This window comes from Cavia porcellus, unplaced genomic scaffold (assembly GCF_034190915.1).
Source record: "Cavia porcellus strain 051 isolate PalLab524CR breed Dunkin Hartley unplaced genomic scaffold, mCavPor4.1 scaffold_11, whole genome shotgun sequence".
In the NCBI taxonomy this organism is placed as follows: Eukaryota; Metazoa; Chordata; class Mammalia; order Rodentia; family Caviidae; genus Cavia; species Cavia porcellus.
This window is the reverse complement of record NW_026947494.1, coordinates 53,787,508-53,801,214: the sequence shown is the minus strand read 5'-3', so window position 1 is coordinate 53,801,214 and position 13,707 is coordinate 53,787,508. Positions and strand designations below refer to the sequence as shown.

Here is a 13,707-nt window from a genome sequence, read left to right as displayed (position 1 = left end):
CTAAAATTACAATCAGAAAGAAATAGCAAGGCTTTTTTTCATGAAAACTTGATAGGTAGATGAAAAAATGATTGTTAGATACCTTGAATTGTGGTGAGTGAAATTATTGCAGTAGTCAGTAGCCAAATCCATCTATATTAGCACCATATTTAATATTCCATAAAGATACTTTTTGTTAATTAAAAATTTAAGTCAAGAGGGGCATTTTGAACAGGGTATAAAGAAGGGTATATTCTATCCCTTTCATCTTCTGAGTCTTTATCACTTTACTAAAAATATGGTTTAGTGTTTTAAAGTTATTAATTTGCTGATATGCAAGTTATATTTTATATAACTTTTACATTTTAAGAATATGAGAAATTTTTTGTGGAAGTAAAACTTATTGTTATGCATATTTCTTTCTTACCTATATATAAATGAAAATTTATACTATCCTCAATAACACTTGAGGAACTTCTACTTGTGAAATTATTTTCCTTTGGCAAAGTGGATGGAAAAGAGTTGGGAAAAAAAAAACACAAGTGCTGGCACAATGGACAGGAATGTTGGAAAAAATTTTTAAATGTTGGCACAGGAATTCTTTAAAAATTCTGACTTACTCACATGTGAAATGAAAGTAAAAAAGCATCTGTCCTATTTTATGCACACTGACTAAATAAAATTGAACAATTATATTTAGTAAAGTTTAAAGCTCTTTAAACTATTCTGTCTGGATTTTGGCAATCTTTATGTTATTTGTTCCATGGAATTAAAATATTATGTTTGAGTGCAGGCATATTTGGCAAAGCAGAAATTATATAGAGAGAACATTCTCTTTTCCAATTCTGATGACCCTAGATGAAATATGAAATTTTTGAAAGACTAAACATTTCTAATATAATTGAGAGGGAAACTTTGAATCTTAGCCTCAGCTGTCAGTCAGCCCATTTGTTAGTGAAGTATTTCAAGAACCTATGGATATGTCTTATTATAGCATCTATTGTTTTGACTCAGGAGAACTATAAATTAGGTCTTAAGGATTACAAGTTTGAAAACTTTTCCACTTTTATGTTTTTAATTCTACTACCAGATATGGTTGTATTTTCAATGAAAACAAACATGAAGCTTAAAACAATGTGAAACTTTGTTTTGATTCATTCAGAAATCAATTTAAATCAGTGTTTTAAAGGTCAGCAAGATGCTTCCATTGTCTTGGTGCTGGGGGAAAAAAACAATTTGGAGCTCTTATTTAAGTGTCATTTTAAATACTCTGTTTTGCCATTTGACTATTTATTGGTAGAATATTGTGATTACATAAAGAGCTCAACACATGGTTTCATAATTGTGACAGAAATAATCCATAGAGTACCTAATTTCCTTTGATCCTTTATGTTGAACAGTTCAGGCCGTGGTACTTGCCTTGATAATGAGCCTCCCAAGCGTGACTTTCTTTATCCAGCTGTGGCCCCAGGTCAGGTGTATGATGCTGATGAGCAATGTCGTTTCCAGTATGGAGCAACATCCCGCCAATGTAAATATGGGGTAAGAGGCTTAAACCTTTTGTCTAGTCGCTTATAAATGTTCTTTTATGTTCAGATGGAATTATGACGAACATAATTTGCCTCCAGTAACACTATTAATTTAAATGTGGGTTCTGACACTGTACTGTTGCTGATACTATTTGTATAATAGCTATTTCTCGCTGTTGAATAATCTCAAATTAAACAAATTTCAAATTTATTGTCAGTTGCAGGTTGAATTTGATAACTTCTAATGTTAGACCTTGAATTTAAAGTGCCAATATTATTTTGTGTTTTGAAATATCATTTTTAAAAGTCTTCCCCATTCCTTTTTTCTCGAACTCTTATAAATGGACTAAAGGGCATTATTTTTTTACTGGCTGTGTGCCTTGACTCAAATTCATACTTGCTAGTACTGAGTCATTCAAATTGCTTTATCTACTGCCCACATTCCAATACAATGGCCACGCAAGAACAAGAAGACATTAGCACAAAGAGTGAAAGAAGGAAAATTGTTGTAGAAAAAAATGCAGACATCATAGTTTACTCTTTTTTTTTTACATTTTTTTTTCTTTTTTCTTTTTATCAGTACCAGGGATCAAACTCACGACCGCCTGCTTGCAAGGCAGGTGCTTATGCCGCTGAGCTAAATCCTCAGCCCCCATGGTTTACTCTTCATGCCACCTCACAATGTCACATTGTCTACATTAAAAAATGTATGAAAAATTCTTTTTAAATTCATAGACAGAATTTAGTGTCTAGTATAGAATCATGTGCATAGTAGATTCCATGAAAGCATGATGAATGAGAAAATAGGACTTTAAAATGTCCAATTGTTTGCCCAAAAATACCCAGGTTTGAAAAGAAATTTAGGTGAGTGTGCTGGCATACACCTATAATACCAGCACTTGGGAGGCTGAGGCAGGAGGATCACTGCAAGCTCAAGGCCACCGTGGGTTACATAATGAGTTCAAGTTCAGTGTGGAGTACATAGTGAGACCTTGTCTCAAAAAATAAGACAAAATAAAAATAAAATGAAATTTATAGACTCAGTTTCTATTTTGTACAGTCTTTAAAATTCCTTTTTAAAAAAATAATAAAAAGAGCTAAATTTTTAAGAAGGTGATACTAAATGGTACACTCACTATGATGTACCAATTATTTCTTCATGTACAGTATAAAGGGAAGTGATATTTTTAAAAACTACCTCTTGGATAACAAGTATAAAATTACTTTTTAGACTTTGATAATACCTTTTGTACTCTGGAGTTTTAAAGTTCTGTGTGATTGTCTTGATATATAGACCTTGAGAAAAACAGATCTTTTCTGTCTCTTTATAGACCATCTTCTATTCTTAATTGTGTAAGCTTATAGTTTCTTTTATTCTAAGATATTTTTCTCTTAAAAAGCCAGCCAAACATTGATCATAGTATTTGGGTATAACCATAGTTTAATAGATCATGACCAAATGAGACTAGAGATTCTTTGCTAGATTATTGTTGTCTGTTTCTCTCATTTCTTTAACAAGTAAAATAATATTTATTTTAATTTTGCTATTGGATTTTAACTCCACCTTTAAATTTCCATAGGAGATAATCATTAGTTTTATAAAATCAATGGATGTAGTATTCTTTCTTAAACAAATTAATTGACTTGATCTTCCTCACTTGATCTACATATTTCATTCATTTCAGATTTGAAATGAGGCAAACAGTAACTATGAAATCATATTCCCTTCATAATCTGCTTCTCGATATTTTGTATGTTACATTTATTAAGACTTTAGTAATAGACATAAAATAAAATTAGAATGACATTAGCATCTTATAATCCTACATAACATTTTTTATTGCAAATTTTTTTCATTTTGGTTTGTGAGACAGTAATAGTTTCTCTAGATTCATATGTTATATGAGAATGCTTATGCTATTTTTAAAAGAGTTATATGTTACCAATAATACTTGAATTATAATAAATTCTTTACCATCACTCCCACCTCTTGAACTTGTACCTAAGACATTCGGTTTACACAATTGATAGCATATAAACCCACACTGGGTTTTATCTGATGAATCCCTCTGGTTCTAAACAGCCTCAAATTCTATGTTAGAAAATAATGGTGCCTTTGCATGTGAGAGTCCAGTCAAGTAGGCAAGTCATATTTCAGATGATAGCTAAAGGGAAAAACAAACGGCCCCTAATTTAGATAGCTCTTGGAGTGTAGCTGGTTAAGCTGAATACCTAACACAATTGCTGTAGACCTAGAATACTGAAGCCTTTTCCAGAGAGTGTTTCAAGATCATGAAATGATTCCATTTTTAACAGCAGGCTTCAGATAATGGCAGAGAAGATTTGAAACAACTCCAAACAACCCATAACTGCATTAATGACCAGCTTTACGTATGTTTCACTTTGGTACTTATTTGGTCATTGCTCATTTACTAGTAACTGCATCTGTAGATGCAAGATATCTTGCCTGAAATGCTTGGTGAGAGGTTTATTTATATACATGTTAGTTATATTTGGAAATTTACATGAAATTTTTTTCTAATTTATTTTACTCAGGACAATATTTTTCTTTATTATTTTTGCATAGCATATAGTTTTTGTTTTCCAAGTGTTCTTAAATGCCAGTACAACAATGAAGAAACTTTAATGGCTACAGAATAAGTTAGCTGTCTAATCAAGTTATCAATACATGATACTTATTTTCTGTTAATTGCATAATGCTTTTCTGAGGTACTTCAAAATACACTGATAAAATATTCTAATTATCTCATGGTATTGTATAGATGGGGAAACTAAAAATACAGAATGTGATTTACCCACTCCATAGTTTTTCTCCCACTCCATAGTTTAAAAAAAGTCTAAATCTATCAGTTCTATATCCTATTTGATATAACAATTATGTTAATAAAATAAAGGTTGTACATGTATATTGTTTCAAAAGACTTGCTTAATTTTCATTAAGTAATGTCTTGCTAAAAATCTCAAAACTTTTCATCTTGTCCCAGTCTCCCTTTGGTAGAGGTGGTCAACAGACCTTCTCTAAATTTAATTCTTAGTACATTAGTACATGTTTGTAGTATATAAAGAGTACACTCATTGTAGAGAATAGGTACATGTACGTAACACATTTCAATTCTTTTTCTTGCCCTCCTTTTATTTTTCCAGCATCAAATTCATTTATTTATAAGACCTTATAAAGTTAATTAACATATACAGATTGAGAACCAAACTAATAAGTCAAAAAATGCATAAAATATGTAAGACAGTTGTGCTAAGCCAAAGTACACTTTTAGATATGTTATCCACACTGGATTATAATACTTCTTTTTCTCTCTCTCACTCTTTTGCTATTATCTATCTTTTATATTGTACTATATGTCTATGTGTTAAGTTTTTCATATAAGAGAAATCATATTTAAGCTCGTGTTATTCTTTAGGTTATAATTTCTCAAATTCTGAAAACTCGAGTATTATATTTGAGTGATTTTTTTTGGTTTTTTCCTGTGCAAAATTAGGACTTCTTCAAGGCTGAATGCAAGTATAGAGAAGCAGCATACAGAGTTAGATCCCTAATAGATTGTCTAAAAATATCTACTAGCTATGTTAGTATGTTTCTCAGAGGCTTGGATTGTAAATAAAACAGAAATATTAACATACCCAGGAAATTTCTTTTGCTTTTTTGAGCAATAAACTTTTAGAGAGAAAAGTAAACAAAGATAAAAATAATGATACATTTGCAAAACAGAGTAGTAAGAAATTAAGAATGGTTAGTATATTACATACTGTTGTCTTCAAAGTAGTTGCTCAAATTATAAGATATAGGCATACAAAATTAATCAATTAATATGATCACCAACTGGTCTTTTCAATGAATGAAAAGAAATTAGTAGTCTAATTATGTTGGCTATCATATATGTGTTTTCTATTCCTTTCCTTTATTTGTCAAGCCTAGTGGTATCTATTGACTCATTTCTCTCCATTTTCTATCAGTTTTCTCTTTTTTATTTGAAAAAATATAAAAACTAGATTAAAAGAAGCATACTGTAGTAGTAACAATTTTAAACTTAGAAATTTATGTATCAGTCTATATAATATGTAGACTATGGGTGATCTTTTGACTGCTTTCCAAAAAGCAGAGATTAACTTAGGTCTCTCTTAGACTTAGCTCTTTGTTTCCTTATTCTGTCTCTTTAAATCATATCCCAAACATTGTTTTCAAATACGCTTAACAATAGTATATTTGGTAGACAATATACTGTTAGATATCAAGAGATGATTGCTAATCTACAGGTAAACGTAAACCACATATATTTTATTTTACAAATAAAATAATTTTGTTTTGTTTTTAAAGATACCAGGGATTGAACTCACGACTGCCTGCTTGCAAGGCAGGTGCTTATGCCGCTGAGCTAAATCCCCAGCCCCAAATAAAATAAATTTTAAAATTTTATGAATAAATTTTAATTTATGGGAACTTTTTATTATATATGAAGTTTGTAACTATTTATATAAACTGAGTTAGTACATACATGCAAAATGGTAAGTTGTACATTATTTTTTATTTTAATATAGAACTAAAAAAAGTTTGTCACTTGACTATATAACCATGAATAGAAACATATTATCTAACATTTCATGATGGAAAATAATATTAACAGAATATTTTTAATAAAATAATTCACTCACGATTTACTGTTTTCTATGACCTCAAGGTTGACCTTCAGTAAATTTTGCTCAGTTTTAGAACACATTTTTCAGTGAAAAAGTTTAGTTTTCATAAACTTCAGATAGTAGAAGAACATGACAAGCATGCAAGGTGCCTTTCATTTACCCTGCACATGGTGAGCATTCAAAATGTTTCTGTTTTTCTCTTCAGGTCTCTGTCATCAGTGACAGTTGTTCTATAGTGCATATGGTGATCCTGCTATAGAAGAATTTGAAAGTCCAGTGCCTTTGGGAGCATATTAAGATATTCTAGAGTTCACATATGATTCAGTCCTACCTTTCACTCTCAGCTCAAATGCAGTTTCTTTTCAGACCAGCTTCTGTCTGATGGTTCTCTATCAAATGCTCGTAGTTGCTTTCCTTCACACTCTACTATTTATTTCCACTATGGCACATTAAAATCTATAATCATTTTGCTTATTGTTTGTAAATTATTTAAATATGGTCTTCTATGTAAGGCCTTCATTGACAGGATAACCTAAAATTGTGCATCTACCTGCACATACTTCCACACATAATTCTGTAATTTCTTACTAACTTTTAATCCTGGTACTTTCTAATATACTGTATGTTTCACTTGTTCATCCTGCTTTTGCTGCTATTATGATTTATATCCAAAATGTTCCCCAAAGCCTCATGAGTTCAGGTATGGTTTTGGGAAGGTGTTTGGATCATAGGTGTGTGATCCTCTGTAGACTAGTACACTAACAGGTTTATGGCTGCATGTGATACCGGGAAGTAAAGTGTCGTAGGAAGAGATGGGTCACAGTGGGTTGATCCCACTCTTCCTTCTGCCTGCCATGGCAGGAACTGTTTCTCCTCTGCCACGCTCTCCTGACTTGGAACCAGACAACTGTGGACTGAAATCTCTATAAATTGTTGAGCCAAAATAAACCTCTGCTTTATTAACTTATGGATGTTGGGTATTTTGTCCCAGCAACGAGAAAATAATTAAGACAGCCACCTTCTCTCCTAGAATTTATTTTCCTTAGAGGTGGAGATTTTATTTGTTACTTCACTTCTGTATCCCAGAACCTAAAAGTTTCCTAGATTACAGTAGGTATTCAGTAAATATGTGTTGAATAAGTACGCTGATAATTATAGTGAGAGTACAACTGCCTTGATGACGGAGTGGCTATTTGCAGAATGAGTAGCTCAATATCTGGCTCATACAGGAGTTCAGTAAATATTTGTTGAGTAGATAAATAAAAAGAGTCACCTAGTGAAAACACAGTAGGAAGAGAACCTTTATACAATAGGCATTGTATAAAGAGCAAGGAGAAGACCAATGAGGCTAATGGTTTTAAGCATTACTTAAATGAGATTGCAGCACATGATGGCTAAATCTGACTTCACTTGGTAGTCCATATTAAGAACTTTAGTTTTTTAAGGCTGAGGATATACCTTTGTGATAAAGTCCTTTTCTTGCATGTGGAAAGCCTTGTGTTGGATCACTAACATTCCAAAAAATAAGTTAATTAATTAATTAAAATTATAGCTTTTTAACTTTAAAATTGATTAGAAACTGTTGAAGTGGTTTTTACTGAATGAGACCTGAAGAGCTTATTGACACATAGAAAATTTTTAAGGTATATTAAATCTTAGGAAATACTACAATTCTATAATCCAGAATAACCATATTATAAAACAAAACCCTTTCATAAGTAATTTTTGTCCTCTTCTACCCCCACCCCATTTTTGTGGCAGTATTAGGAATCAAACCAAGGGTCTGGTGTATTCTAGGCAAGTGTGCTACCATTGCAGCTTTGTCCCTATTGCCTTTCCCTTACTCTTCCTGCCAAATATATCTTGCATGGAGTACTAAAGCATCTTTACCAATGACAGTACTCTATTGTAAGTATATCTTTCCTTTTCTAGATAAATGTAAATTTTATCTTTTTAAACCCAAATATTCTATACCATAACTCTAAAATGAAACAAATGGAGTTTGTTGTAAAGGTGTATGAACTCCATAATATTGACTTTATGATTGCAAAATTCCATTGTTTTGTGGTAGGACATAAAGGAACATATAAAAAGAAAATATGGCATAAATTTGGAAACTTCAATTTCTCGATAATTTTGAATTTCCCAGTAGAAACATATTTGTGGCAAGGGCTATATTTACTTATCGATCATCAAACTTGAAGGTTTTTCTCTTCTACATAACTCAACTAAAGATTAATGATAGAATAATCTACAGAAGGTTGGGTACCATATTTGTCCCATATGTTAGGTGATGAGACATTTTTAGGATGTAGTCTTTGAAATGAAAGATCAAATATATCTAATTAGATTCATTAACTTTTAGTAAAAAGTTCTCTATATGGTATATACTTCTTCAAATATGCACATTTTTCCCTGTAAGAAGTCTACTCAACAGGCCAATTAATTATCAAAAAATTAGTGAGCGTAAAATGAAAATAGAAGTTTGTTAGTCACCTTTCCATCACTGTAGACAAAAAATAAAACAAAACAGAAACAACAACAAAAACTTAAGGGGGGAAAGATTTTTGGCTCATGCTTTCAGAGGTATGAGCCCATGTTCACTTGTCCCTCTAGGCTTGTAGTAAGACAGACATTATAGAGGAAGGACAGGGGTGATGAAAACTGTTAACTAGAAAGCAGTGAGAAAAACAGTGACAGGAACAAGATATTGTTCCCAAGCACATGTTCCCAAGGTCCCATTCTCTTCAACTGAGTGCCACCTTTTAAATTGCCATCTCTTCTCAATAGTCCACCAAATTAAGAACCCATCAATAGATTGATTCACTGAGGAGGTCAGCATCCTCATTATCCAATCATATTCTAATGCCCTACCTCTCAACATTGCCTCATTGAGAACTAATCCTTCAACATGGGAGCTTTTGGAGGATAATTCAGATCCAAACTATAACAGATAATATAGATTGTATTATTTCCATGTTAATTAATAGTCTTACTAATAATGCCATGAAATTATGTCTTCCTCACATACAGTTATGTGAAACCAGGATAATCACAATAGATCAGATATTGGAATTTTGTAATCATGATATTCTTTCCTGGAGAGTATCTCAAAAAGACTGAAATAGGTACCTCTTAGACTCTAGTTTTTAATGTTTTCATGTTTACCACATTTTGTTATTATATCATTAACTAAAATTAAATTCATCCTTGTTTTGTTATTAAAAATCATTCATAAAATTATATGTTGACTTTATTAGTCTTTGTCTTTTCAGAATATTGATAGCTACCTATGCAGTTTTTAAAGAGATGAAGGTGACTTAGAAGGGTAAATGTCGACCTCAAAGTCATCCTTAGGTTTTGGATAACTTATTGTAGTTTAATTCTTTGATTATAAATTGTTGTCCTTCCCTACCAAAATATTAAAAAACAATAGTATCTATTTTTACAGTAGAAAGTTGTAGACTGTTTTTTTAAGAAGAATTTCAAGTTATTAAATATTGGAATATTGTACTGAGAGAGATTATAGAATCATTTTCCTTAAAGATTTTAAAATAGCATAAATATTCTGTGGTTTATGGGCTCAGAGAATAGAAGATATGAGTCTTTAGCACCTCAATATTCTTCTGAAATCCAAAAGTGTGTATTAGGAATGTATGTGATAAGAGCTTCATTTGACTTTACGTTTTTCTAAACTCCATGTGAAAATCATAGGTCCACAATCATTTGTATGCTTAAAGATTAGCTTTTACCCTCAGTTTGCTTCTTACAGTTTTTTTAACCACTTAATCATTTTTAATGCCTTCTACTTTGTGATTAAATTGAATATATAAATCAGGTTTGATGTTATTGTTAAATTATCTACATAACAGATTAAACTATTCAAGGCAGAAATAAGGATACATGATCTTTTTTCTTTAGATGGCTAGTGAACACGTGGAATGAGGCCAGAGGGTCACCATATATTGGTTTTCAATTTTCCTTTGTCTGATCAACTGATAAGTATCCTTTCTAATCACTAATGTTCCTTTCTGACCTCCTCAGGGATCTGTTCTCTCCCTTGACCATCAGGATCCTTTATTGGAAACAGCTATTGAAAAATGTTATTGATGGGGTACTAAGAATAAAGAAATTATTTTTTATATTAAAAATCAAATACCCAGGGTGACATAGGGTTAAAGTTTCCGAAGGACAGAACATTTATGAATCTCTTTAATAGTCTTTACAATTGTTAAAATTTTTAAAAAGCCATCTAGTAATAAAGACACTATTTTCTGTTTATATGTTGTTTAAATTAATGATAATAATTGTACAATAATCTCATACTTTTATGATGGCTCCACCCTCTGTATAAACTGTTAATTCTACTATTGTGTAGATAAATCAAAGGGGTTCTCTTTCCATTTTTAAAGTTTGTTTGAACACCTGGAAATATTAGAAAGGACATCTGATTTATCATACTGAAGGATGTTTGTAAAATTTTTTTTTCTGATCAAGGTGTCCTAGTTCAGAGGGGTTATTTTTTGCATATCATGTAAATTATATTAATTACTATAAAAATCCATTCTGTAGAGGAATTTCTATTATCTTTACATTTGCTAATATTTTACATTATTAATAGTATAATTTATAATAGTGTTATTTACCTGCAAAATCAGATTGGAAACCTGGAAGCTGGTATTAAAATTTTGAGTAAATAGGAATTTTTTAAATGTCTCATTTCTCAAAAGATAATAGAATACTTTTGTGCACCATGTTAACAATATTTTTAAAAATCCAAATTTAAGTGGTGATGTTGAATTCAGATGTTTGAATAATAAACTTGATGCCTAGCCGCATATATTAAATGGATGTTATGAATTATATATAGTTGTTATAATCTAAAACAAAATGATAGGATTATGAATGTTTAACATATTTCATTACACTAGAATACAAGTAAGCATTAACTAATCAACTCTAATTTGTCAGTGACATTACTCATTCCTGATACATTTAAAAGAAATAAGAAAGCAATTTGGTTGTGTGCAAGAATTTTAGGCAGAGTTGGTACCAGACAGACCTAATTCAAAAGTATCATTAGAATTGAAACAAATGCTAAATTCTCTGAATGTGGAATTTCTCACTTTCCAAGAAGACTGCCATGATTAAGTAAAATACAAATATGAACATACTTTTTATTGTAGTTAACGGTACACCCCAAAAAGTATTAGTTCTTTTCTTCTACCCTACAACATTTATGCCAAGTGGCCATGAAATGAGTGCTGGAGACACTTCAGTGGTGGAACTGTATTATAGTTCATTGTTGTTCAACTCTGAGTATACAGAACATTCTTCTGTATATTGAACTAAAATATTCTCCCCCTACCTTTTATCCATTGGTTAAACTGACTTCAATGCTAAGTTGACATGCATATTTTTTCCAATCATTTATGAATGCTGGAGACACTTCAGTGGTGGAACTGTATTATAGTTCACTGTTGTTCAACTCTGAGTTTGTTGTTCAACTTTGAACAACAGCAATGTTGTTCAACATTCTTCTGTATATTGAATTAAAATGTCCTCCCCCTACCTTTTATCCATTGGCTAAACTGACTTCAGTGCTAAGTTGACATGCATATTTTTTCCAATCATTTATAAAACTGACTTTCTCAAGTCTGAAGTAAAAAGAGTTGCAGTTATATATTTCATACTCTTTCAAGTATGAAAACAAAAATACTAGATAAAATAACACTAACAAACAATCAAATTTAGTGCATGTAACTGTGACATGTGTTTCTGTATGAAAGGAGACAGGAACAGTTGACAAAGCAGGAATGGTGGCAATATAATGCAGAAGTCTTGTTTTCTTATAATTTTTCCTATTACATTAATGATTTGAAGTAATCAGGCAAGTCCATCCTGTCTCAAAAAACAAAAAACGAACAAAAAAGCAAAGTAATTATAGTCCATTAAATTTTAAAAAGTTTCCTAAAAAATCCTGACCTTTCCGTTTTTCAATAAGTAAAGAAGGAAAATACAGGAACAAAATTTTTGTAAGTGGGAAGGGGAGGAGGTGTTGAAGGGAAGGTAGGGAAATGTGGGGGGGGGGGGAGTTGCATCATATATAGGTACAAATTCTCTGTGATGAATGTGGTCATTATGTATAACTAAAATGCACCAATAAAATCTGATTGGAAAAAATCCTGACTGTACTGACATAATTGTTTTAATTTTGTCATAGCAATGAAAAATCTTTGCTATAAAGTGGTACCAATCAATTGCTGCATGTGTGATTAATGTCCTAGTTTTTGTGAATTGTTATATTTTTTTCCTATCTTTTAACATAATGCCTATTTCCCAGTGAATTCTCTATAAATATATTTAAATGAATGGCAAAAAATACTATTACTTTTGCATTGCCAGGCAGTCCTCCTAGGTGGTTAGAAGTTGATTCCATGAAAATTAAAGATTCTATTTCAAATTTTCACTGTCTTGTAACAGAAATGTCTCTCACTGGGGCTGTTGATAACTTCTCTTGCCCTCCTTAAATTCAAGGGCCAGTCCAAAATTTAATTTCCCCCTACAGAGTCCTAAAATGAAAGTTAGGATTACTTTCCTATCAGGAATCACAAATATGTGAAAGAAACTCCTTTCTAAACTAAATTTATGACTAATCAAAAGAGTCATTATCCCCTGTCACTAATTATACCCCGTCACTTTGGGTGTGTGTGTGTGTGTGTGTGTGTTTTACTTGGGTTAGTACATGTTTGCAGTACATAATGTTTACATGCACTGTAGGGTGTTGGTACATGTACGTGACACAATCCAATTTCTTTCTTTTCCCTCCTCCTTTCACTCCCTTTTGTTTTTCCAGCATTAGATTCATTTATTTATCTTATAAGATCTTTAAATAATTAATTATCATTTACTGTATACAGATTGAAAATTAGAGTAATAGACCAAAGAACATGAAAAAAATGTAAGACAGTTACACTAAATCAAGATACCCTTTTATACTTTTTTACCCTTTATTTTGAGATGAGTTCTCACTGTGCAGTTCAGGCTGGCCTTAAATGCACTTTGCAGCCTTCACATCAAGTGCTGAAAGTTATGCTTTTATATACATTGTTGGCACTAGATTAGAATACCGTTTTTCTGTTATGTCTTTTATTTCATTATAGACAAATAGATGAAAAGCTTGTGCATTTGAGTTACTTCACTTAATATTACGTCTCAAGGTACATCCATTTTCATACAAATGACTGAAGTTTGTCCTTTTTATGGTAGAGTAGTACTCCTTTGTACATAAATACCACATTTTTATTCATTCATCTGTTGATGGACATATAGGCTGTTTCCAAGATTTAGCTGCTATGAACATGGGTATATATACATCACTGTGGTATGAATCTTTCACTCTTTTGGGAGAATACCTAGGAAGAGAATAGCTGAGGATTTCTACTTTTAGTTTTTTGAAGAATCTCCGTACTGGTTTTCATAGTGATTGTACTAGTTTACATTTCTAACAATGGAAAAGGGTTCTTTT

At 31.5% G+C, this 13,707-nt stretch overlaps 1 protein-coding gene across 3 annotated transcripts in view; it reads left to right on the top strand.

Annotated features, from left to right (window-relative positions):
• Positions 1 to 13,707, top strand: part of Adamts6 (ADAM metallopeptidase with thrombospondin type 1 motif 6) — a 280,941-nt gene that overhangs the window by 148,436 nt on the left and 118,798 nt on the right. For all 3 annotated transcript variants that reach the window (XR_010050518.1, XM_063258246.1, XM_063258247.1), the window contains one exon: positions 1,380 to 1,521. Coding sequence is in view for 2 of the 3 variants with exons in the window: in XM_063258246.1 (XP_063114316.1) it covers positions 1,380 to 1,521 (142 nt within the window). In the remaining variant the exon portion in view is untranslated. The remainder of the gene's footprint in view (positions 1 to 1,379; positions 1,522 to 13,707) is intronic.